This window comes from Verticillium nonalfalfae (assembly GCF_003724135.2).
Source record: "Verticillium nonalfalfae strain VnAa140/NRRL 66861 chromosome Unknown scaffold_27, whole genome shotgun sequence".
Lineage (NCBI taxonomy): Eukaryota > Fungi > Ascomycota > Sordariomycetes > Glomerellales > Plectosphaerellaceae > Verticillium > Verticillium nonalfalfae.
The window spans coordinates 1-25,664 of NW_021167252.1; the positions used below are offsets into that span (position 1 = coordinate 1).

General features: G+C 57.4%; 7 protein-coding genes across 7 annotated transcripts; 3 read left to right on the forward strand and 4 right to left on the reverse strand.

Annotated features, from left to right (window-relative positions):
* Positions 1-9: 9 nt before the first annotated feature.
* Positions 10-3,322, forward strand: D7B24_004667 (uncharacterized protein; the record flags this gene model as incomplete). Its single annotated transcript, XM_028638833.1, has 4 exons — positions 10-315; positions 431-943; positions 1,015-2,978; positions 3,076-3,322. Coding segments are annotated over 4 exons (3,030 nt in total), but the record flags the coding sequence as incomplete, so codon positions are not given.
* A 964-nt stretch (positions 3,323-4,286) lies between these two features.
* D7B24_004668 (uncharacterized protein) lies at positions 4,287-6,076 on the forward strand (the record flags this gene model as incomplete). The annotated part of the gene is made up of 2 exons (XM_028638834.1): positions 4,287-4,291; positions 4,348-6,076. The coding sequence occupies 2 exons, from the start codon at positions 4,287-4,289 to the stop codon at positions 6,074-6,076; spliced, it is 1,734 nt and encodes a 577-aa protein (XP_028496557.1).
* Positions 6,077-6,166: 90 nt separating this feature from the next.
* On the reverse strand, positions 6,167-7,585 carry D7B24_004669 (uncharacterized protein; the record flags this gene model as incomplete). Its single annotated transcript, XM_028638835.1, has 1 exon — positions 6,167-7,585. One exon carries the CDS (start codon positions 7,583-7,585, stop codon positions 6,167-6,169), a length of 1,419 nt encoding a protein of 472 aa, XP_028496558.1.
* A 755-nt stretch (positions 7,586-8,340) lies between these two features.
* Positions 8,341-11,072, reverse strand: SSE1 (adenyl-nucleotide exchange factor sse1; the record flags this gene model as incomplete). Its single annotated transcript, XM_028638836.1, has 5 exons — positions 8,341-8,640; positions 8,706-9,035; positions 9,246-10,733; positions 10,832-10,893; positions 11,015-11,072. The coding sequence occupies 5 exons, from the start codon at positions 11,070-11,072 to the stop codon at positions 8,341-8,343; spliced, it is 2,238 nt and encodes a 745-aa protein (XP_028496559.1).
* Positions 11,073-12,498: 1,426 nt separating this feature from the next.
* On the reverse strand, positions 12,499-14,650 carry D7B24_004671 (uncharacterized protein; the record flags this gene model as incomplete). The annotated part of the gene is made up of 3 exons (XM_028638837.1): positions 12,499-14,329; positions 14,391-14,557; positions 14,612-14,650. 3 exons carry the CDS (start codon positions 14,648-14,650, stop codon positions 12,499-12,501), a joined length of 2,037 nt encoding a protein of 678 aa, XP_028496560.1.
* Positions 14,651-16,444: 1,794 nt separating this feature from the next.
* Positions 16,445-20,288, reverse strand: D7B24_004672 (uncharacterized protein; the record flags this gene model as incomplete). Its single annotated transcript, XM_028638838.1, has 5 exons — positions 16,445-16,755; positions 16,808-16,946; positions 17,007-20,107; positions 20,167-20,211; positions 20,270-20,288. 5 exons carry the CDS (start codon positions 20,286-20,288, stop codon positions 16,445-16,447), a joined length of 3,615 nt encoding a protein of 1,204 aa, XP_028496561.1.
* A 1,614-nt stretch (positions 20,289-21,902) lies between these two features.
* Positions 21,903-24,685, forward strand: D7B24_004673 (uncharacterized protein; the record flags this gene model as incomplete). The annotated part of the gene is made up of 2 exons (XM_028638839.1): positions 21,903-23,730; positions 23,781-24,685. 2 exons carry the CDS (start codon positions 21,903-21,905, stop codon positions 24,683-24,685), a joined length of 2,733 nt encoding a protein of 910 aa, XP_028496562.1.
* Positions 24,686-25,664: the final 979 nt, after the last annotated feature.

Genomic DNA, 25,664 nt, shown 5'->3' on the forward strand with positions numbered 1-25,664 from the left:
GAGGAGGAGGAGGCCGGCGGCCTGATGGCGACGCTGCGCAAGAACAGGGAGAAGCGCAAGAAGAAGGGCCTCCAGGACGAGGAGGAGGCGCCCGAGGTCGCCGCCCCCGTCGAGGCCACGGCCGAGGACGAGTGGGCGCTGCCCGAGAAGAAGGGCAAGGGCGGCAAGGGCAAGCAGGCCGACAAGTCTGCGGCGGCGGCCGACGATGCTGGTGACGACGGCGGCGCCGACGATGGCGAGCCCGGTCGTGTGCTGACCAAGGCCGAGAAGGAGAAGATTAAGAAGGAGAAGGAGAAGCAGCGCAAGAAGGAGATGGTGAGCTCACACAGCACCCCCGGCCCCCTTTTTTCCTCTGCCGACGGCGGCGGTGTCCAGTCGTCGTCCACGACGGGAGCAGGACGTGGAATGCTGACGCGTGACGTTGTGACAGGCTGCGAAGAAGAAGGCTTCTGGCGGTGCCGCCAAGGCCGCGGAGCCCGCCAAGGCTGCTGAGAAGAAGGACACGTCGGCCGCTGCTGCTGCTGCTGCTGCTGCTGCCGCGCCCGCTGCCGCCGACGGCAAGAAGAAGAAGATCCCCGCCCACCTCGCCCTCATCCAGAAGCAGCAGGAGGAGCTGCGCCGCAAGGCCGAGGAGGCTGAGCGCATCAAGGAGGAGGAGAAGCGCAGGGCGGAGGAGGACGCCCGCCGCACCGAGGAGGAGATCAAGGCCCGCGAGGAGGCTCGCCTCCTCAAGAAGCAGAGGGAGAAGGAGAAGATCGAGCAGCTCAAGAAGGAGGGCAAATACATGACCAAGGCCCAGAAGGAGGAAAAGGCCCGCAACGAGCGCAAGCTTCAGCAGATGATTGCTGCCGGTATCAAGGTCGGCCCTGCCGATGAGGAGGGCGAGACGGAGAAGAAGAAGCCCGCCGACAGGAAGAAGGGCGGCCGCAAGGCTGCTGAGAAGGTAGGGACGCTCGCTTTTGCCGATGCTGCTGTACCCGAGAACCAACCCATGTGCTGACGCGACACGTCTAGGTCGACGAGGAGAAGGTGCTCGCCGAGGCTGCCGCCCGTGCGAAGGAGCAGGCTGAGAAGCTCCTCAAGGAGGCCGAGGAGGAGGCCCGCCGAAAGGCCGCAGAGGAGGAGGCCAAGGCGGCCAAGAAGCCCGAGAGCGACGTCGAGGAAGACTGGGAGGCCGCAGCTGACTCCGACGACGTCAAGGACAGCTGGGATGCCGACAGCGACGACGAGGCCAAGGCCGACAAGGCGCTTCCCTCGAGGCCGAAGGCAAAGGAAGACGGTTCAGAAGAAGAGGAAGACTCCGAGTCCGAATCCGAGTCGGAAGACGAGGAGGCCACCACGAGGGCCCTGCAGGAAGCACAGCGCAAGAGGGAGGCGGCCGAGCGTCGTGAGAAGGCCCACCAGGCCGCCCTCGCCGCCCGGTCCAAGGACAACCTCCGATCGCCCATTTGCTGTATTCTCGGTCACGTCGATACCGGAAAGACGAAGCTTCTCGACAAGATCCGACAGACCAACGTCCAGGAGGGCGAGGCTGGCGGTATCACCCAGCAGATCGGTGCCACATACTTCCCCGTCGAGGCCATCAGGCAAAAGACGGCCGTTGTCAACCCCGACGGCGCTTTCGAGTTCAAGGTCCCTGGTCTTTTGATCATCGACACGCCCGGTCACGAGTCCTTCTCCAACCTCCGATCTCGTGGCTCGTCCCTTTGCAACATTGCCATTCTCGTTGTCGACATCATGCACGGTCTCGAGCAGCAGACGCTCGAGTCGATGAAGCTCCTCCGCGACAGGAAGACGCCTTTCGTCGTGGCCCTCAACAAGATCGATCGTCTTTACGGCTGGAAGAAGGTCGACAACAACGGTTTCCAGGAGAGTCTGGCGCTGCAGCCCAAGGGCGTGCAGAACGAGTTCAAGAACCGTCTCGAGCAGACCAAGGTCCTCTTCGCCGAGCAGGGATTCAACGCCGAACTGTACTACGAGAACAAGTCGATGGCCAAGAACGTCTCCCTCATCCCCACGTCGGCCCACACCGGCGAGGGTATCCCCGACATGCTGAAGCTCATTGTGCAGCTGACGCAGGAGCGCATGGTCGGCTCGCTCATGTACCTCGCCGAGGTGCAGGCCACCGTCCTCGAGGTCAAGGCGATCGAGGGTTTCGGCATGACCATCGACGTCGTCGTCACGAACGGTATCCTCCGCGAGGGCGACAAGATTGTGCTGTGCGGTGTCGAGGGCGCCATCGTCACCAACATTCGTGCGCTGCTGACGCCGGCGCCGATGAAGGAGCTGCGTCTCAAGTCGGCGTACGTGCACAACAAGGAGGTCAAGGCGGCGCTGGGTGTCAAGATCAGCGCGCCGGGTCTCGAGGGCGCCATTGCCGGCTCCCGCCTGCTCGTTGTCGGTCCCGACGACGACGAGGACGACCTCTGCGACGAGGTCGAGGCCGATCTCGCCGTGCTGTTCAACCGCGTGGAGAAGACGGGTCGCGGTGTCAGCGTGCAGGCCTCGACGCTGGGTTCGCTCGAGGCCCTGCTCGACTTCCTCAAGGACTGCAAGATTCCCGTGGCCAACGTGGGTATCGGCCCAGTGTACAAGCGCGACGTTATGCAGTCGGGCATCATGCTGGAGAAGGCGCCGGACTATGCCGTCATGCTCTGCTTCGACGTCAAGGTCGACAAGGAGGCGCAGGCCTACGCCGAGGACGTGGGTGTTAAGATTTTCACAGCCGACATCATCTACCACCTGTTTGACTCGTTCACGAAGCACATGGACGAGCTCCTGGAGAAGAAGAAGGAGGAGTCCAAGATGCTGGCTGTCTTCCCCTGCGTTCTCAACACGGTGGCTGTGTTCAACAAGACGAACCCTATCGTTGTCGGCGTCGACGTTGTGGATGGCCAGCTCAAGATCAACACGCCCATTGCCGCCGTCAAGACGAACCCGGTGACGGGTGTCAAGGAGGTCATCAACCTCGGCAGAGTGTATGTTTTTCTTTTTCTTTTTCCTTTTCCTCTTCTCCCTTCTTCTGCTTCTGGGCCCCTCTCCTCCCTGTTTACTCCTGCTGACAGCACGTACCAGTACCTCGATCGAGCGCGACCACAAGCAGATTCCCGTGTGCAAGAAGGGCCAGCCGTCGGTGGCCGTCAAGATCGAAATGGGCGGACACCAGCCAACATACGGACGACAGCTCGAGGAGCCGGATGCGCTGTACAGTCTCATCTCGCGCAAGAGCATCGACACGCTCAAGGAGTTCTACCGCAAGGACGTGTCGAACGACGAGTGGCAGCTCATCATCAAGCTCAAGCCTCTGTTCGACATTCACTGATTTAGGTGTGCGTAATGGGGCGACGTCTCGGGGCGTGGGCATCGGCACGGTCACGGTCACGGTCACGGTCATGGATACGGTTTAGAGGGATGCGAGGGGGCATAGGAGGGGGATGGACGGGTGGACGGGTCCGGGTCAGATATGGGACGTTCGTTGTACGAAGACGAAGTAGGCAGGTTGGAGGCCTAAAAGTAACATGATGCATTTCTTCTCCTCTTCATCAAGATTTGGTCTGGGAGTTCGGTGCTTCGCAAACCTTGTCAGGCTGTCATATCTCACACTGAGCTTTGCGGCGTGACCGAATTAGTTGGCGTCGATATCGGGGTCTACCCTCGAGGCCTTGGCGTGTAGATGTTGTTGAGTCCCCTCTTTTACCCACTGCGTTTCTCCTACCTAATCCCAACCCCTACCTCAGACGAAGCCATTGCTTGGTCAGCGGAAACACCGGAGGGCTGATGTCCACGGCAGTCATCGATTGTCCATGAGCGTGCCATCTCGGGTTATGTGTCCGTATGTGGGTAGTCATCGGACGGTGAGCGTTCGGAGACAGCGTGGATGATGGGTCGTTGGACTCCGGTCCGATCGGGGCATGGGTGTACCCCGCGCTTTCGGCATTTGATGACCACGCCACTCGGCCTCTGCTCAGCGGCGCTTAGGCTGCCGCTGTGCGCTGACCGTTTCTTACGGGACCAAACGTAGTGATTATTACTGGAGACCAGAAGGCCCTAAGCCCGAGGAAGGCAAACCCAGGGAGGCAAACCTAGGGCAGGCGCAGGGCGTGACGCATGACGCATGGTGCGTGAGCTGTGAGAGAAGGCGTGATCCACGGGGGTCTGTCTTCGTACCTGCCTCGGCCGATATAGAGCACCAGAGCACCAGCACCCGTCGTACCCGCCCCTCCGTGCCTTGGTCATGACACGCCGTTGATTGCCTCGCTCCAGGTCATCCTCTATACATAACCATTATGGCGTGAGCATTGTCATCGTCCATGTTGAGCCCAATTCATTCATACTAACTCATCCCAGGAATCAACCCCTCGAGAGCAACAGCGTGGGCAAGGTCGAGACGGAGGCCTACCCCTACGACCTGGGCAATTACTCGCGCAAGGTCACGACCACTTCGGATGCTGCCCAGACGTGGTTCGACCGGGGACTTATTTGGTCCTATGCCTTTAACCACGAGGAGGCCGCACGATGCTTCGCCCGGGCTGCCGAGCACGACCCTCGGTGCGCCATGGCACACTGGGGCCTCGCCTACGCTGTCGGGCCCAACTACAACAAGACCTGGGCTCGCTATGACGCCGAAGACTTCAAGGCCAGTGCTCAGAGAGGCAGTGAGGCTCTGGCTCGCGCGATGGAGCTCATAGAGCAGGCATCGCCTGTTGAGCAGGCTCTCATTCGGGCCCTCGTCACCAGATTCCCCTCGGTGAATGCCGCCTCAGACGAGACCCCGGCCACCCTCGACCGTGCCTACGCAGATGCCATGAAGGCCGTCCATGACGACTTTCCATCCGACCTAGAAGTCAAGGCTCTCTACCCCGAATCTCTCATGTGCATCCGCCCCCGCCAGCTGTGGAACCTCGACACCGGTGCCCCGACGACCCAGGAGACTGTTGATGCCCGCCATGCCATCGAGGCTGGCTTCGCTCTGCCAGGTGGCCACACCCATGCCGCTCTGAACCACCTTTACATCCATCTCATGGAAATGTCCCAGACCGTTGCCCTGGCCCTCCCCGCCGCCGACCGCTTGCGCGACCTCGTTCCCGACGGCTCACATCTACAACACATGGCCACCCACATTGATGCTGCTGTCGGTGACTACCGCCACAGCATCGAATCGAACCGCCGCGCGGCCCGGTCCGACGACATCTACTTTGAGCGCGACTCAGCGAGCGTGCTGTACAAGGCCTATCGCACGCATAACCTTTCGGCCTTGGTGTACGCCGCCATGATGTCTGGCAGGTCCGAAGACGCCATCTCAGCGGCACACCACATTAGACAGGTGTTGACGCCAGAATTGCTGGCTGTGAGGTCACCGCCCATGGTTGATTGGGTCGAGTTCCAGGGCGGCATTCTCGTGCACGCCCTCATACGTTTCGGGCGGTGGGAGGACCTGCTGGAGGTCGAGGCACCAGCGGATGCGAGCCTCTGGAGCATCACAACGGCCGTCACTTTCTATGGGCGAGCCATCGCGCTTGGCGTCTTGGGGCGGAAGGAGGAGGCACGGGCGGAAAGGGACAAATTCGAACAAGCGCGGGCTGCTGTGCCTAGGGAACGTCGATGGGGTGTCACGGCTGTGGCCAAGGAGGTACTCGAGGTGGCGTCCCTCATGTGCGAAGGTGAACTTGTCTACCGTGAGGGAGAGCATGACCGAGCCTTTGACCTACTTCGCCGGGCCGTCACACTCGAAGATAACCTGCCCTATAGCGACCCGCCGCTCTGGATGCAGCCCGTCAGGCACGCTCTGGGCGCTTTATTGCTCGAGCAGGGCCGTTCCGAAGAGGCCGAGGTGGCGTACCGGCAGGACTTGGGCCTCAGTAAGGACCTGTCTCGGCGAAAGGCCAGGCTCGGTAACGTTTGGGGGTTGCACGGGCTGCATGAGTCTCTCGTTCGCAACGGCAAGAAGGACGAGGCATGGGCGCTCAGTCTGCAAAAGGACGTTGTCACAGCATCTGCCGACATTCGCGTCGCTGCGTCCTGTTTCTGCCGGGTGTCTGCGGTGGGGAAGCAGACGAACGGCGTGTGCTGTGCCTAGCTGAAGCTGTCATGAAGCACGAGAAGCCGAAATCAGAAGAGGCTGCGAGATTATGTCGACAGTCCATCACAGCAAACCCGAGGTACCGTCTCAGTGAAATGTATACTTGTACGAATCATGGTATCTGAACCCCTGGCCTTCACCGTCATACTCCTCTGTGCAAAACCTCCTTCCATGCGCATATGCGACCTGAGTACTGGGACCATAACCCACAAGCTGCATCAGTTGCTCGGCCACAAGTCTGTCCCAAGGCACGTCGTATCCCAGCCACGTGCCGAGCATATCGGTCCGCACGATCACAGTCCAACAGTAATTGAGATATCTCCGCAGCTCCTCCCTATTTGCCATGTGAAACGGATCATGGGCCACGGGCAGACGCCGCTGCGGCACATAGCCAGCAAAGTCCATGACCTCGGTCGCCAGCTCGGTCGGCAGCCCGAGCCGGCAGAGGCACCACCGCACGTGGAGCACGTCCGGGACCGACGGCTGGTGCGGCACGGCGCCCTCAAGATGGATAAAGTCTCCGAACGGCAGGACACCGTACGGGAAGCGCGGCCGCTCCCGGCTCGGGTACTGGTCCGTCAGGTACGCCGCCGGCGCGGAACCGTAGCCGTACCGCGCGTAGACGCCGCGCGGGATACCGAAGAAGTGCTGGTGCGGCAGCGCCGCCGTCGTGGTCGCGGCATCCGTGAGGCAGCACTCGCGCAGCGTGTGCTGGTAGCAGCGTGTGTCGCGGTAGTCGAGCGGCCGGGCGCCCTCGCGCCCCTCGTCACGCTCGCGACGCCCGCCGCGGCCGTCGTCGTGCAGCGGCGGGAAACACAGCAGCAGGTTCAGGCACAGGTAGGCCTTGAGTGCCAGCTTGGGCACGAACCCCCAGCCGCACGCGTTCTGGTCGCCGTGCGCGTCGTAGTGCCGTTCCCAGCCCTGGAGCCAGGCGGCGCGCGCGCGTGAGCCGCCGTCGCGGCAGATGCGGCGCAGCACGGCCATCTCCCCGTGCAGCAGCAGGAGCTTGAAGATCTCGAGGCTGACGAAGGCGCCGGGGCCGTTGCGCCAGGCCTCTCGTCCGTCATCGACCCCATCGCCCGGCTCGCCGCGGCCGAGGAAGAAAGCCCCGGCGCGCCGGAAGGGGAGCGGCACCGTTGTCCAGTCCAGGCCCGGCTCGCCGTCGCACCAGTAGATCTCGGCGCAGCCGTGGACCGAGTGCTTGATGCGCTCGACCGCCTCGTCTGTCAGGAGAATGGCGTCCGGATGCATGTGTGACTGCGTGTCGGCGGTCGCGTCCGCGTCCGCCGATGGCTGCGCCTCATCGCCAAACTTGCGCAGCTCGACCCGTGTGTGCGCCGTCACGTTGCTGCAGAAGGCGTTGATGAAGTACTGGATTTCCTTGCCCTGGTGCTGCTTGAAGCGCGGGTACAGGTTCGTGTGCTCCACGCCGCGGTGGGCTGCGACGTGCTTCAAGTTGGATGCCAGGACGTTCCACGGAATGTTGTGGGCTTGGTGGCAGGCCATGATGGGTGTGGCGGTTGTCTCCCGGCAGACTGTCCTGGTCCCCCCCCCGTTGTGTCTGTCGGTTCTCAAGATATGCTAGATTCCCAGGCGCTGCTCTCCTTTCTGCCTGGTTACGCTACGAAGATGGGGCGGACAGACAGATCTGTGCTCAGAACACATTGACACCCCTATTCGGCTCTTGGGGTGCCCGAATACGAGAACCTCGGATTCAGAGTCGGTGAGGTGGCAACCCACGAGAAGTGCTTCAATGCATACTCTCTGCCCTGCCTCATTGAGCGCATGCTGCCTCGCGTGTCTGACCGGGCTCCAAACTTCACACCGATAAGGGGCAAAAGGCACATCACGCGCCATGTCAGTAAGTTAATGCTCATCATGTTCATTCCCTGACCACCCAACCTAACTACGGTCCCACTGAGTGTGACCTGATGCCCTTTCGTCCTCAATCATCAAAAGACCAACGCAAGTGGAGAAAAACAACAACAAAACACAATACCCCTCAGGCTCGGTCTAGTCTATCAATCATTACTTTTGCTGTCCCAGTCTCGGTCGTAACAACGGGAGTAAGTAGAGTTATGATGCCTCGCCGGGCCCTCTGCCATAATGCTCTTCCGCCTCGCCGGGCTCCCCATCCCCTGAAAGGGTCTCATCGTCGTCGTAAAGAGTCCGGCCCCCTTCCGTTAGGAAGAGCGGGGCAGGATAATAGGAATGGGGAAGGAAGGGGGAGGAGAAGAGGAGAGAATCGGACAAGGCTCGTCTTACTTGGAGGCCTCGCCAGTCTCGTCGACATCGGGTTTCGCCTCGCCCGCGGCGTCGGTCATCTCCTCGTCCTTGCCGCCGTTGGCGGCCTTCTCGGCCTCGGCGGCCTTGCGAGCCTCCTCATCGGCAGCACGCTTGGCCTCCTTCTCGGCGTCAATCTTGGCCTGAACGGCCTGGCGCTCAGCCTCGACCTTCTCGAAATGGCGCTGCATGATGGGTCCAGCCATGGCGCGGAGCTCGTCAATCTTGGCAATGTACACGGCCTTGGTCGTGTCGTCACCCTCATCGTAGAGCCAGTCCTGGGACCTCGGCGTTAGCGGCACAGTCTCATGCGTCTGGTGTCTGTCCAATCGTGTTCGCTTACCTCGCTAGCCTCAAGCTTCTCCTTGATCTTGTTCTTCTCCTCCTCGGTGGCAAGCTCGGCGTACTGGTCATCGAGCTTGTTGCGGAGGTCGTAGATGTAGGTCTCGAGCTCGTTCTTCTTCTCCTCCGTGTCGGCCACCAGCTTGTCCTCCATGACCATGGCGTTCTCCTTCTCGAAGAGCGCAACCTTGGTGGACTCGGGAAGCGAGGCGGTGCCGGTGGAAATAGGGAGGTCACCCTTGCGGACCTGCTTCTTGACCTTGCGGGTCTTCTTGGGGGCGTCGTCCTTGTTGTCCGTCTCCATGGCCTTATCGGAAAAAGTCTTGGTTAGCTTCGAAAAGAATCGGTCTGCGCGCTCTGAAATTGACTGGAGGACAACGTTGGCAAATCATTCTCTTCACAGAGGACGAGCTTTCACCGCCATTCGCGCGCGCGCGCGTAATGGCGATTGCACACTTGTGCCGCGGGAAAGAAAAGCCATCGCTGAAGGGGAAGATGTGGCAGGTGGGGTCAGGGTTGTTGTTGGAACATGTGGACTTACATCAGGGTCCTTCTTCTCGCCGTCCTTGGCCTCCTCCTTGATCTCCTCCTCGACCTCCTGGTCCTCGACGTAGTAGCCGCTCTCGACATTGAGGACACCGTGAATGTTGACACGGGCCTTGAGCTTGCAGATCATAAAGTCGTCCTTGCCGTCGGCCTGGACGCCCTTGACGGAGAAGCGGCCGATCCATGGGTTGATCTTGCCGGGCAGAAGCTCGGGCTTGACGTATCTGGCCTCGAGATCGAAGGGCTGTTTCCGGTAGAAAGTCAGGATCTTGGTCGAGGGCAGAACGTTGCCCCTGTTAAAGACTGTCAGGCTCGTCTCCTCATCAGGAATGTCGGCAGCCTTCTCCCAGGCGAACTCGACGGGGTAGCTCATGATGTCCTGGACGGTGAAGTCACGGACACGGAAGACGGGGGACAGAATGGCGCAGCTGAAAGCGCAACCGCGGGCGACGGCCTCGTCCTGGTTGAGGGTGAAGGACAGGGTCTTGCCGAAGAACTCCTGGATCCTCTCCTTGAGGGCGGGCACACGGGAACCGCCGCCGAGGATCTCAATCACGTCAATGTCATCCTTGGTCAGCTTGGCGTCGGCGAGGGCCTGCTCAAGAGGAACGTGGACGCGGGCCAGGAGAGGCTCAACCATGGCCTCGAACTCCTGGCGCGTGATCATGGCGGAAACGTCAATGTCGTTCATGAGGGACTCGACGTTGACAGGGGACTGCTGGTTCGCCGACAGAATCTTCTTGCACTTCTCGGCAGCGGCAACGGTACGAGCGTAGGCCCTGGGGTGGGTGTTGATGTCGCAGCCGTACTTGCCTTTGAACTCCTTCTGCAGGTGGTCGACAATGGCCTTGTCAAAGTCGCGGCCGCCAAAGTGGCGGTCGTAGGTGGTCGCCTTGACGGCGAGCTCGCCCTTCTTGAACTCGATGATGGAGCAGGTGTAGTTGCTGTGGCCAATGTCAATGAAGGCGACGCGGCGGGGAGCCTCCTCGGGCGCAGGGAGGTCGAGCTTGGTGATACCCCAGCCGAGAGCGGCAGCGGTTGTGTCGTTCATGAGGCGGAGAAGCTTGAGGCCGGCAATCTCGGCAGCGTCGATCAGAGCGCGACGCTGGATGTCGGTGAACCAGGCGGGCACACTCATGACAAGGTCAGAGACGGGCAGCTTGATCTCGGCAGCGGTGGTCTGCTTGATCTTGCTCAGGTACATGCCGATGAGCTGGGTGTTGGTGAACTTCTCCTTCTTTCCAAGGTAGTTGACCTCGGCGCCGACCTGGCCGTTCATGTCGACGAGGGGAGCGGTCATGTGCGTCTGCTCGATCTGGGTATCGGGGTCGTTGAAGCTGCGGCCGGCGAGGCGCTTCAGGGAGCCGACAGTGTTCTTGAGGTTGGACATTTCTTGCGTCTTGGCAGTCTCGCCGAGGTATCGCGACTTGGGGCCGAAGCCGACAAGGGAAGGGGTGGCACGGTTGGAGACCTCATTGCAAATCTGTATAGGTAGGAGGCAGCATGTCAGCCATCTTGGTCGCAAGATGTGGGTTCGAGATGGGAGGGGACCGGCCGGAGAAGCAGGGAGGGGCTACTCACAACGTCAACGCCACGGTTGCGGGCGACAGCAATGACCGTCTTGAGGGTTCCGAAATCGACACCTGATGAGGAGAGATGGATCGTTAGTGATCAGTTTCAAAGCAGTTGCCGTTTGGCTAAAGGAAGCATGTGAGCAAAGACTCGGGTTTCGGGAAACCAGAGCCTTACGGCTTGCGCGCAAACCGGAGGGGGAAGAAGTGGAAGCAGCAGGAATAGGGAACAACCTACCAACGACACTCATGGTGGCGGTAGCAGTCGGGTTCTGCGTGTGTGAAGTGGGATGGAAGGAGGTGACGATACTCTCTCTGGCTTCAGTAGCAGCCAAAAGACGAGACGATGTTGTGGTGGGAATAGGATGGGCGGGGGTGAGGTGTTGTTCGCAGGTTGGGTATGGATGCGCGGTGTGTGGTCTGTGGTCTTTGGTGTGGTGAGGGAAAGTCGTTGGAGTGGCCGATTAGATAAAGGTTGCAGCGGCAACAGGTGAAGAAAAAAGTTTAGCAGCCAGGCAGAGAGACCAGAGAGGGAGAGAGAGAGAGAGAGGCAGGGCCGGGCGTGCGCTACGAGGCTAAGGTGCCTGATTTGACGACGTTTGATAATGGTGTGGGCGGGAAAAAAAAAAAGCCAGCACCACCCAGACGTTTGTGAGGCAAGCAGCGCAATCCCTCTTTCTCCCACCCCCCTCCCGATGGAGGGGTTGCTGCTGGTCTGTCCTAGTGGCTACTTGGTCAGTACTTCGCGCCCGAGGCGGTGACAGGCGCGAGGCGGCCACATCAGGGGGTCCGACGGTGTCATCTCAGTGGATGAACTGCCCCTCGCAGCCCCGTCCTGCTGCCGCCCGCAAGTACCCATCGCGTACCCCCTTGGAACCTGCCCCGCCAACGACAGACTTGTCCATCCTGTCATCGAACAGGAAAGAACTTTCTCGACGACTCACGAATTTCCTGCTTGTTTCCAAAACACCTCCCCAGCCAGCCAGTGATTGATGATCAAGCCATCCGCACACAGTGCACGAGTCCTCAGCGTCTTCCCAGCGTCATAATATTAGCTGACCTTTACGTCAACCGCACCAACTCATTAGCTACTCGCCCCTGTCTCGGCGCTCTTGGGCTTCGTCCTCACCGTCAGTCTCTTGTTTTGCAGGGCAGCTCGCGACATGCGCATTACCCCACCATCGCCCCTCATTCACAAGGATCTCATACAATGCCCCACGCTCGTTGACCATCGTAAATACAGTGCACACATGCTCTGCGTTAACTCCGCACAGTGCTCTCGCCCGCTGGTCTTGGCGGCTTGGAAATCTTACGTCGAAGCCTCACTTCTGCCTGTTTGTTGATGACTTTGATCACTACCACGTGGCATGGGTCATCGTCGTGAGCTCCAAAATGGAGACACCATCTCCGAATAGAATACATCGTCAGGCAGGCATTGGTCGAGCCAGGAAATTGTACACGAAAAATTCAACGTCAAATCCGACAGTCCGTCGCCATCCCTTGGCTCTATTTGACTTATCAGATCAGGTGAAATATCATCGGCCTGACACATCATGTCGTCCGCTGCGCCGCTCCCACATCTACTTCTTCGAATTCCCAGCGTGTCATCAGGTTCCCTGTCGCCAAACTACACAGGGCCTGCGCTTTTCTGGGCACGGTCCCGCGAGGGTAGGCCCTCTACACGATTGGAGCTGGCCGTAAAATGATGTACGACTGGCTCTGCTGTGCGAGTTCGAACTTCTTCCGGTCCTCCTCGTCCATGACGCTTTCCAATCGACGCGGAGGAGCCCCATAGTTGCCGTCAGTCTGACTATGGAGAGTGCTGTCGAAGCTTTCACGAGGATCAGGCGCCAAGCGGGTGCCAGGCTCCGACGCCTCTCCACTCCCGCCGGCTGCGATGCTGACGAGAGACTCGTCGCCGTGTGTGAAGAAGCCTCCGTGCAGCTGATTCCGCGCTGCGAAACGGCCGTCGATCTTATCCGGCGGCCGTACCACGCTGGTCTTTCTGCCGAGGCCACCGCCTTGGTTTCCCTTGTTAAGGCTCCATCTCCGGCCCGCGGCGGCTTCCTGGGCTGTCGTGCCCGGATTCGCTTCTGCACCGTCCGCTCGAGGACCACCCCACGTCCTCTGCCCGGCCGTGAAGATACCGTACACCATGTAGAACCAGTTAAAGAAGGGGTTGACCACGAACATCATCGGGTACAGCCAAACCTTGAACCGCTTCAGCTTGGCTCCAAAATATATCATCAGAAGCCAGTTCAGCCCCAGGGAAACGGCGATGAACCCGACAGGCAGCTGGTCAACCTTTTTCGACGTTGTGATGATGGCGAGGACCATGATAAAGAACAATAGAGCCGTTGTGCGGATTGTATTCTGCATGAAGCGAACGAAGATGAGGACCGGATACCGTTTCCAAAGCCGCCAGTCCGTGAGCATGCACGCTTCATTGGTGATGAAACCTAGAAACCATCTTCGACGTTGTTTGATGAGGGACTTGGTCGTTTGCGCGGCCTCTGTTTTGCAGAAGGCGGATGTGCACATTTGGATCTGATACCGCTTCTTCGCTCCGATCATGAACAAATGCGTCAGCCAACGATCTTCTCCCAGGTGGCATTTGGCGAAGTCGAAGAGGTCGTCGCACTGCTCGGCCTTGTCTGCGAAATAGTATTTCGCCATCCTACGGAATGCAGAGAACCGGAGCATTGTCAGAGCACCGGGCAGGCAAGTGACAGAGCCACATCCTGACTCGACAGTGCGCTCAAAGAGCTGTCCGTGGACGTACTCTATGTCTTGAAGAATCGTTATGAGGCTGTGCTTCCTGGTGGTGGATGTGATGACTCCAGTCATGGCCAGCATGTCTCGTCGGTTACCTGGGCTCAGCTCCATGTCATAGACGAAGTTCTGCAGACAATGTCGATCCAAAATGCAATCCGAGTCGATGAAAAGAATGAACAAGTTGTCGTTGCGCTGGATGTAGTGCCGATAGACTTTATCGATGAGCTCGAACGTGGCCTTCTGACAGTGTCTCTTACCGCCATGCGAGAATCTGGAGACTGTTATACGTGCCTCTTTGTAAATGACGTCGATACTCTTGGGGTAGGACTCGAGGGTCAAGGAAATGCCCAGACTCTCAATGGTCCTTAGGTAGAGTTCATCCTCCTGGTCGCCATCGAACGACAAGAAGACATGGATACATGACGGTGGATAGTCGCAGTCAACAACAGAATTGACAGCCTTGACGAGTATATCCGGTTCCTCCTTGTAGCATGGCATGACAATGACAACTTTAGGTGCAGACACTTCATCGAGGACCTGCTTGATTCTCTTGGTGCGGCCGAGTTGATTGGTGACCAGCTGGTAGATGCAAAAGAGCCAGGGAACTGTTAGAAGACCAGCAAAACACCAAAATCCGAACCATTGCAGAATCTCGACCATGCCAGCTGGCCAAACTCCGACGACAGCAGCGGGAAGCGGCAGGGTGACAACCATAATGGGAAGGAAGATGGACCTTAATCTCGATGAGCAGTTGTGTCGGGCACCTGGGTGCATTGAAGATGTGACTGTCATACCTCAGCGCTGTGAAAAGTACGGCAACGACGACGGAAAGCACTCTGATGGTCCAGTGTTCTGCTTTGACGAAGACCTTCCAGAGGCAATAGAGAAATGCAGCGATCCAAAGAAACCACTCCAGCACAGCAGCAAGCATCACAACCCCCACAATGGAGGTGTATATTATCTGGGCGCGTTAGCAATCTGGCGAAGGATCCTGAAGGTATGGCTTGGATCTTACGTCTTGCACTGGCCAATCGTCCATATCATCGTCAGACATGATGCGCTTAGACCCAGCACAAATAGGTATTGATGCAGGAGCGGCTAGATATACCGAACTGGAGAAGAAGAGAGAGAAAAAATATTGATGACGCTCTCACAGGCAAGGCTGAGGGCAGAGTCGCTCCGATGGCCGAAAAGTCGCGGTGAGAAGCGACGGGTAATCGCAGTTGCCCCTGTAATCCGGCCGGGTAACTGCAGCACAGATGCTGGTGTTGTGCTATCTCTATAAACATAACCTCGTGGTTGGTTCACTCGGCCTGATCGGGACTCGAGAATAAAATCTTTGTGCAACCGTATTCACCTGCGTCTGACTCCCAGGGTGTGGAATCCTTTGGTGAATTGTCAGCCTGTTGACCGAGGTAGGAACAGCAAGATGCGGCAGCTCAACGTCCTGTGACCATCTTCAGGCATAGAATATCGCAATTGCAATGAGACGAGTTCAGAAAGAGATGGATCCTTCTTCATCGTCCCGCCGTAGCCACGGTGTGACAGGGATGACGATCAGTTGCTCAAGGCCGTGGCGAACGAAGGCAGACATGTCAACGAGACAACGAGAATATGCTGACAATGCTAGACCCATCTCGGAGGCCGGAGGCCACTCCTTGCCTGACCTTATGAAATCTGTGTGGAGACGTCTTCGTCGTCAACACTGAGCGGCGCAATACGGGCCGTGAGTAAGGTTGGCCCATCCAACACCGTGTAGCATAGCGCGCCCCTTCATCGCGCCTTCTGTCTCAGTGGGCCCACTGGCTGAGCAGTCATGTGGTTTGTGGTTGTGCCTGACCATTCTACATTGCAAATTCAGGGCGTGGGTGCGGTCAAGTGGCGATCGGGTTGATTTGACTTCCGGGGAAGAAGGGGCCTGCCCACTTGTTGCCTCATTTCGATGAGAGATCCTGTCGTTCGTATACATCCGTGGGCGTGAGTAACTACTTCGACATAGCAATGGCCACCGAGTCACGTTTGGCCATTGGAGCCTGCCTGCAGCCCCGGCGAGCTTGGCCACGGGCAGGCTCTTGGGTGTAGCTCTTGCCACACAAGTCTGGCCAACCCCGTGTCCATTCAAGCGACCCCGACCTTTCACAGAACCAGCAAATTAGGGCGGTCTAGGTAGGGAAAAAGCAGACCATCACAACAAGGTCACATCAAACTGTTCCGCCGACACAGTTCTCTAACGACCGCAGAGATCTTTGTTCGCTGTTGCCAGAACTAACGCATGTAAATGGAATGCTGACCCGAGGCTCAACAATCTTGCTCTCTAGCTATGTGCTTCCAATCCAGACTGATACATCGGCTCCTGTTCTGGACATGCGTCCGACCTCGTCAGTACATACCAGGATTCTGAAGGGCGCGTCACATTGCAGCTGCCGTCATTTTGCGAGACCTTGAACCACAGCACCGCGTGCGTGGGGCTTCGTGACTGTAGCCGCTGCCGTTGCCTGTTTGTCGTGCGCGCCACTGTTGATTGTTCGGCACGATACGACGTGGCGCATGGCGACGGAGTAGTGTCTTGCCTAGAAGTTGGTGCGGCATACGCTGTCGGTTTGTCGATGCGTGACAACATTAGTAGTTGACCTTCCAGCTCTGTGGTCATGCTAGGAGTTTCCGAACTGCTGGTGCCACCTCCAGGCGCAAGCCTTTTATTGGCAACCCGAAGATACCGCAGCCGTAGTGCTGTTGTGTTCGACTACTGTCTATGTGAGTGATGAGGACCGGATCTGATCTCGTGCGTGTCAAGTCCTATTGTGAAGGCGGGCAGTGCCCCTTTTGGTTAGCAAATCTTAAATTCTTCCTAGGGTTGACATCGACGTTGACGCATGCAGGCGGCGTTATGGCGCGGCGCAAGTCGTCCATTCGACGAGCTACGCTTGCGAGACATATCGTCGACCAAGGAAGCAGCGACTTGCTGGGCCTTGTCCTCGATAGTGGCGCGGCCACGACAAAAGGGAGTATAATTGGGCGCTCTGGCGAAGTGCTGGCTACGCTTTCTGGAGGAGTCGTACCAGTCGACATCACTTAGCTGGAGTTTGCGCGATCGTTGGCCGATCCGCTCTTTGCCTCGTTCCACGCGGTTGTGGTGATGGCTGCTGGGCTTGTCGGTTCCTAGTTGATTGTGAATAAGTAGGTTTTATGGCGGAGTATGGTTTGAGTTCACCATCTTGTTCTTCATTTTCGCGGAGATCGTAGTTGAGCACAAGGTTTTTGATGCGTTGTTGCTCCTCCCTCTCGACTTGCTGTTGGTTCTTCATCGCCACGGCGAAGTTAGAGTCGGACGGCACTTCAACAGTACGTGTCTGGAAATATAGTCAGTAAGAAGAAGAAAACGTCGACGCGCAGGCGAATGCGAGACCGACCTGTTGGCGGTTGCCCTTCTTCGTGAGGAGTGAGAATGCCATCGTAGGTCCTGGTCCAGAGGTGGCTGGCTCTATAGGCTCGGCTCCAGACGAAGCCTCCTTGGTCTTGCCACGAACCGGGAGTGGGACATCGAAAAGCGGCTTTCTCTCAAATTTGCGCGACTCAAGACTCTCAGCCATCATCTTTGCATACTCGCGTTCAAAATCGGCCTCGGCTTCTGGGTCGATCTGCTGTTCTTGGCGCGTGACAACAATAGCCTCATCTTCTGACACAGAAAGCGAGTCCATGGCTGACCCATGGTTGTCCTCGTCATCAATGTCATCTTCGGAATCAGAGTCATCCTCATCGCCGTCAGCTTCAGCCTCGGGTAGATCTGGATCGCCGTCCTCATCATCATCCGAGGAGACAGACGACGCATCGTCGACTTCCGCAGCCTCGGCAGCCTTGTCGGCACCCGACATTCGTTGGTCATTGGCAACTGCCTGTTGGAAAGCCTTCACAGCTTCATCGTAGCTGGTGGCCAGTTGCCAGTTGGGCCGCGTCAGTGCAAAGACATCAGTAACTATGAACTCGATATCCATCGGCAGGGGCTGCTTGGTGTAGATGTAGTACTGGAAGAAGTACAGGAAGTGGTCCAGTTTCTTGCCGGCAGCACCCTTGGTGAAGTAAACTCCACAGGTCTCCAGGATGATCGCCACAAGTCGGATGCGGAAGAAATCGTCGGAAGGGTCGAGCGCGATGAACCGGCCAGGGTGAGGCACACCCCCGTGACCAAAGGTTACGATCTTGTACATGGCGTCAAAGATGACAGGGTGCTCAACCATTCGGTAGTTGTAGAGCTCACCCAAGTACTTCGCCTCAGCGATGCGTCGCTGATAGTACTTGTAGTCATTAAGTTCAAGACCAAAACATATGGATTCGATGAGGTTGTCAATGACCTTGACTGCAAAGGCTGGATGGTAGCGATAGAGGGCTCCCATGAGGATGGCCAGCAAGTGAATGTTGCCATACTTGACCTTGCCGGGTTTCGAAAAGACCTTTTCGAGGATGGTGACGACCTCCGTTTCTTCCCAGTGAAGTCTGCGAATCTGCTTCAGAATCTTACTGAAGTTGCGCTTAGTCATGTCCATGTAAATCAGCTTGCGGATGAACAGCTCCATAGGGTCACGCTCCTTCTGCTCGATGGCTGGGCGTTCCGGCGGATCAACATAGTAAACGGCATTCTCGATCAACATGCGCTCGGCTTGTCCGATGTGCTGGACCGACTTCTTTCGCTGAAGGGTCTCGAGAAAAGTTGCCATGCGAGGCGACGTTTCTGGGTTTCGCAGGAGGTAACGCCCACAATTCTCCAGAAGATTGCAGATAATCTCAATGTTCATCTTTGAAAAATCATCCATGCTGACCTTCAGGCAATGGAACACAACATGCTCAGGAACAATGCCGAACTTGGTTAGCTCAGCCAAGTACCGAATGTTGCCCAAGCGGACTTGACCAAGAAAATCCTTCTCCTTGCGCCTCTGCAGACTGCGGAACTCAGCATCAAGATAGTCCACAAGTCCCTTGGGGACGTCTGGCATGTACTGGCCGAGCGTCGCAGTCAGGCGTGCCCAGCAGGGGAGCAGGTCTCCTCGGCCTTTAGGCACCTCGGTGAGAGCCTTGATCAGCCTGTTCCGCGAGGCCTTGGAGTTTAGGAAGCAAAAGTCAATCGCTGTTTCATCGATGGCATCCTTTGTCGTTAGTTCTGGCAGCCGGGCTAGGACTGCATCGACCTGGGCTCCAATGGTCTTGTTTGCAATAGCCATCGACTGGTCATCGGCGGCATCAGTCGGCTTTGGCGCTTCGACGTCCGCCACGTCAATCTTCTTTCCGACCTGCTCATCATTCTCCGGCTTTTTCTTCTTGCCGTCCTCGAGAAGCATCCCAGGCACCTTGCCTTTCAGATCCACAAGATTTTCGTAGAAGCGTCGCTCCTCTTCGTCTTCCCAGATGCCAGCACCATCGCCCAAGCCGCGGAGGTACTCTCCAGCCTTAACCAGACCAATGGAGCCGTTCGCGGCTCCAGCATCTTCGTGGTCCTTGAGATCAGGCATTTCGGCCCCGATGACATCTGCGATAGCTTGCGCGTTGGCAACGAGTCTTTCTTGCGATTTGACTTGCTTTTCATAGTTGGATTGTCGGTCCTCAAACACCTCCCCCGACTTGACATAAGCCTCGGCGTTGCGGCGCGCCTGCGAGTGGATGGCCTTTTGGTCGCGTAGAACGTGGTTCTTGACGTCGTCGAAGTAACGTTTGAGGATGCTCTTGAATTTCTCCTGGAGCTCAGGTGGAGTGAATGGGCTGTCGTCGCTGTCGGTCTCAGGGCCATTAGCACTATCAGTGTCTCCCGAGAACTCATGCGCAGGTCGTGTGGCCCCATCTTCCTCCACAGTCTTCCGTCCCTCGGCCGCTGCAGGTCGGACGCCGAGGATGTCCCAGCTGAAGGCTTTGACGAAGATGACAAGTAGCGGCAAGTTGGCGTGTTCCCGATCGTGACCTAGCAGATCCTTCAGCACCTCCAACGGAAATGGCTCCGCGGCCCCGCCTTTGCTGGAACTTGTTTTCAACTTGAGGTCCGTGACTTTGCCTGTTGCACCTTTTGTACCATCGTCCGGTCGAGTGATGTCATCGAGGGTTTTCAAAACCCCAACAAGCCATAGTTCGGATACGATTCGCAGGAGCACGCGTTGGCGGCTGATGCGCTCCTTTTCCTCCTTTTCGCGAACCTCCGGGGGCAAAGTCTTGAGGATGCTCTTGTCGGGTGTTGCCATGCCCTTGCCGAGTAGCCATCCCAGGTGTTCCGTGAACTCACTGGCGCCAAATCGCTGATGAAGCGCGCTAACAATTTCCACTCCAGCGTCGACCTCGCCGGGCGATTTGAGTCGGCATAGTCCTTCGTAACAGGCCGAAATGATCTCAGACAGGTACTTGTGAAGGCTGAGGGTTCGGATCTCTTGGATGAACGTATTGAGGGTGGCGGCAGAGATGGCGGTTCGGAGCCTTTTGATGAAGGCAGTGTTCTTCTTGAGCGAAGAGTCTAGAGACTTGTTGACGATGAAAAGATCTAGAGGACGCAAGTCAGAGGGAGCTGCTTTGCGTAGTTCGAGGGGTGAAAGTACGGACCCGTCTCGCCAGCCCAGGCGCGTTCGTTCAGGGAGCGCAGTTGGCCTGTACTCGAGGTTAGGATACACCGTTTTGGGGGGGGACGTAGGCTCTGAGAGCTCACGCTTCCTTGCGCGATCCATGACAGATCGCGGATTGTTGAGTGTGAATGTATTCTGGACCTGTCGGTGCTACATTGGTCGGTGGGAGAGCTGCTATGGTATAGACGGCCCTAGGTAAACGTAATGCGCATCTGCAAGCACCGGCATCGGTGGATCGAGAAGAGGTTTTCTAGAGTTGGATGCGTGCGCGCGCAAGATTCCTGAGTGTTTGGCTGGCACCAGAATCTCAGCCAGAGGAAGTTGGCACGAAAGTTACCGGCAAGTCGTGGTGGTCATGAAGGCTCCTCCACTGCGGGACGTTAGGTTCCCTCATATTCGCAGTGGAGCACAGTCTTGTCACCTTGAAGGGTGACGCACCGTTTTAGCCGCTTCACTATGGGAATGTTAAGCGCAGCCGCGTGGAAGCTGCGTCTAGCCCTGGGCCCGGTCGCTGACTAAGACGACCATGTTCGGAGGCCGGAAGAACGCTGTGGCGGCGGCTCCTTGACCGGTCCACCTTTCTGGATGTCCCACTCGACCCTGAAACTCGAACAGATAACGAATGACGCTATTCCCATTGCGTTCGGTCTACTATGACCTTACCATGACCTCCAGCCAATTCAAATCTGTCACCGATATCATTGATAGCGAATACTCTCTGCAGGCTGCCCTGGGGCAGCACAAGGCAGCTGAAGCTCACGCTTTTGCAAGCCATGGGTATTTCTCCTGATGTGCGAGCCTGGTTCCTCCTGGCTATCAGCCGTGACTTGGTCACAGGATGCGGGTGTCTATCGTAACCCCAAGAAGGCAATGACATCAAATCCAAAAGCGAACGATGCCTAGTCACAAGATCGCTTTCTGAAGCCCGACAAGGAGTCTCTCTCAAACTCTGATTATTAGCTTCGTCAGTTGGTTCCCTTGTGTTACAGACACGCGGGAAGATGGACCGTCGAATATGTCGTCCAAACAGCTAGTCAACATTTCCGCTGACAAGATGACATATTCACGTAAGATAGCAGTACCGATGGGATCGCCACAAAATCAAAAGACGAGAGGCCATTCGACATGGTCTGGAAGCCTTCTGCAAGCCCGTGGTAGTGCTCAACATCGCTCGAATTTGGCGCATCTCCGGGTTGACTCCTTATCTTCGACCATCGACCCAATCACGCCCACCCCATAAGAGATCCGCCACGCGCACATTGATAAGGGCCTCCCTTCGAGGTGGACCAAACATCGGGTCGGTATTGCCGTGTCTTTATGATACAGACATGGCTTAGACTGATCCGTTGACGTGCTGGCCAGCCGGAGATCTCTCTGCCGTGGATCGCGCCCGTCGAGCTCCAGCTAGTGCTAATCGGTGGTGCGATCTGAGGGTCCCCCCAAGGAAGTACAGTCGCTGCACCGCCATGCCTACATTCCCACCCACTTCCGGCGCCATGCCACGCTCCATAATCCCCGGAGAAACAGAATGCTTTACACATTGCTCTTGCTGATGTAGATTCGACGCGGGATACCATATTACTACCGAACCCAGTCCTGCTTGATCCAATCTTACAAACAACTTCTTCTATTGTTCTTTCGTTCTCCATCATTTCCACCGTGTGTTACCCTCCTACACTGGTCTCAGAGATCACACACACTGGGCTTGTCGACAACATGGAGATCCTCACACCGACCCCTGCCTTACCCTTCCGGGACCAATTACCGGAATCCCTCCCGAGCGACACATTCACTATCAAGCCCGACTTCAAGCTACCCCCAAGTCCTGCAGACACCATCAAGGAAGACCGCAGTGCAAGCGTCGATGGTGAAGCTGGCGAGTCCAGTTCATTATGTCTTTTTGAAGAGCTCGATGCCGAGAGGCCCCGCGTGTACCCCCTACCTCCCACGCCAACAGTCAACCAAGTCCTGCCACAAGACTTGAAGACACCAGACAGCCACGTTACAAGAGACCCAAGGCTCATCCGGCTAACGGGTGTCCACCCGTTCAACGTCGAAGCGCCTCTTAGTGATCTCTACGACCAAGGCTTTCTTACGAACAAGGACCTGCACTACGTCCGAAACCATGGCCCTGTCCCGAAGGTCGAGGACCAGGATATGCTCGACTGGGAATTCACCGTGGAAGGCATGGTCGAGAAGCCGATTTCGATGACTCTGAGAGACCTCATCACAGAGTATGAGCAGATCACTTACCCCGTCACCCTCGTTTGTGCTGGCAACAGGCGAAAGGAGCAGAATGTCGTCCGCAAGACAAAGGGCTTCTCTTGGGGCGCTGCTGGCCTGTCAACCGCGCTCTGGACCGGTGTGTCCCTCGGTGACCTTCTGGCTCGTGCTATGCCCAAGAGGGGCGCTCGCTATGTGTCCTTTGAGGGGGCCGACAAGCTGCCCAATGGATACTATGGTACTAGCATCAAACTCAACTGGGCGATGGATCCCAACCGTGGCGTCACTGTCTGCTACCGCATGAACGGCGAGCTCCTCCACCCTGACCACGGCAGGCCAGTACGAATCATCATCCCCGGGCAAATTGGCGGACGCAGCGTCAAGTGGTTGAAGAAGATCATTGTCTCCAAGGAGCCAAGCGATAACTGGTATCATATCTACGACAACCGCGTTCTTCCGACTATGATCTCGCCCGACGCCAGTGCCGATCTGCCCGACACTTGGAAGGACGAGCGTTACGCCATTTACGACCTCAACGCCAACAGCGCCACCTGCTACCCAGCCCATGACGAAAAGGTCTCCCTCGTCAACGGCCCTGAGTCTTATAAAGTCCGGGGCTACGCATACGGTGGAGGTGGTCGCAGGATCACTCGTGTGGAGGTTACGCTGGACAAGGGAAAATCGTGGACCCTTGCCAACATCAGTTACCCAGAAGACGAGTACCGACTTGCCCCCGATGGTGACATGCTATACGGCGGTCGTATGGACATGGCCTGGCGAGAATCGAGCTTCTGCTGGTGCTTCTGGGATCTGGACATCCCAATGTCTCAGATCGCTGCCGCCGACGACATCATGGTCCGTTGCATGGATGAAGGCATGATGGTGCAGCCAAGAGACATGTACTGGAGCGTTCTGGGTATGATGAACAACCCATGGTTCCGAGTAGTCATTCACAAGGAGGGCCATGAGCTGCGGTTTGAGCACCCCACACTGCCTGCACTTATGGCTGGTGGTTGGATGGAGCGCATCAAAAAGGCCGGCGGCAACCTGTCTAACGGCTTCTGGGGAGAAAAGATCGAAGGTGAATCCGAGGAGATTGTGGCGATCGAGCCTGTCCAGGAAATTTGCATGACAAAGGAAGGCGTCAAGCGCGCCATTACGATAGAGGAGCTTCGCCAGCACGCTGGCGAGGAGGCGCCATGGTTTGTGGTGAATGGGGAAGTGTATGATGGAACCGGCTACCTCGACGGCCATCCAGGAGGCGCAGCATCCATCTTCGGCGCTGCTGGACAGGATGCATCGGAGGAGTTCCTGGCCATTCGTAAGTCTCAGTCGGTCTGACCTGGCATGCTCGAGCTAACGGCCCCACAGACAGCGAAAACGCAAAGAAGATGATGCCTGAGTACCACATTGGCACCCTCGACGAAGCCGGCCGCAAGGCACTTGCCTCTGGTGAAGAGCAATCGGAGACGGACGCAAAGCGCGAGGTATTCCTCCAGAACAAGACGTGGACCAAGGCGATCCTTTCGGCCAAGACGCCTGTCTCTTCGGACAGCAAGATCTTCACCTTTGACCTCGAGCACCCCGATCAGACGATTGGCCTTCCCGTAGGTCAGCATCTCATGGTGCGACTTCGGGACCCGGCGACGAGAGAGGCTATCATCCGTGCATACACCCCTATGTCGCAGGGCACAGACAAGGGTAAGCTGGACGTTCTCATCAAGATCTATCGTGATACGCCAGAGCAAAAGGGCGGACGCATGACGCAGGCGCTCGACTCAATCCCCGTTGGGCACTTTGTCGACTTCAAGGGACCAGTCGGCAAGTTTACGTACCACGGGAGCGGTCTCTGCACAATTTCCGGCAAACAGCGCACGGTCAAGCGGTTCATCATGGTATGTGCCGGCTCCGGCATTACGCCCATCTACCAGGTTCTACGAGCGGTCATCCAGAACGAGGAGGATCCTACCAAGTGCCTCGTGCTCGATGGCAACAGGGTCGAGGAGGACATCCTCTGCCGCAAGGAGCTTGATGCTATGGCCCTCTTGGCGCCGGGCAGATGCACGCTACGTCACACTCTCACCAAGGGAAGCGATTCATGGACGGGTCTTAGGGGCCGCATGGACGCTACCTTCTTCGAGAACGAATTGGGAGCGGGCGGCAGTGCCGGTGGGGAGGAGATGGTTCTGATCTGCGGGCCGGAGGCTATGGAGAAGAGCGCAAAGACGATTCTTCTGGGCCTCGGGTGGAAGGAGGACGATTTGCTGTTCTTCTGAACGGGCGGCAGGCGATGGGGTGATTCGGCTTTCGGATCCCCGGGCTTTGTGTTGGGTGCTGGGCGTTGGGCTAAATCTGGGAACCACCGGTTTCCGGGGGGTCTGAGGGCTCCCGGGCTTTGGCCGGGAACATTTTAGGGAAGGGTAAACAGGATCGGCGTTCTTGGGATGATTGCGTCACTCAAAATATTTGTGTATCTCCGGATAGGAGACTTGGGTTGGCATACATGTACGCAGCGATAGACGAAATGGGAGCATTGTGATTCGCGATTCTCGTCTTGCGGCTGTGATCCAGGCTTGGAGGTTCGGTCGTTCGAGAGTAGGTAGCCGCTTTGGGGGTACCTTTCAGGGGTGGGCTGCCTTATCTGCGGGTCACCCGTCAGAACGTGCATCTCCGCGGAGCGAGGCGCCATCACGGTGGGATGCGGGCGCACGATTGAGATAGGAGATGTCGAGGCGGCCCTTTATCGCTGGCGGTTAACTGGGACCGGCAGCTTGAAGGAGATGTCCATTTCGACATGACGATGATCACTCGTGAGGGCATATGATACGAAACGTATTGTTCCTGTGGGCGCTCACTGGGCACTCGAGCCCAAGCCCCCGCTGTGAACTTAGTTTACCGACTCACCGACGACTTATACACCGAGGTCACGCCTAATGCTCGCTTGGACTTGGCAAAAGCTTCTTTCCTACAAGGTTGTCAGGGCGGGGTACTTCATTGTGAAGCAGCCCTGAAAACTAGAGAGACCTCTTAAAATCGCTCTCCCTGTGTGATGCCAACGCGCGCAGGACGTTGGCAGTAATTCGGTAGCCTTATTGTGACATGTTGAAGACCTCTGGGATTTGAAAAGGTCGACAAACGGCATACTGAAGCAAGTAACGGATGTAGGTAAGCTGCGCAACCGCGTTTCGCACAAAGCTGGTCAGGAGTTTCGGCAAGGTGCCATTGCGGTAGTGGCCCAACTGGCAAAGCCCTTAT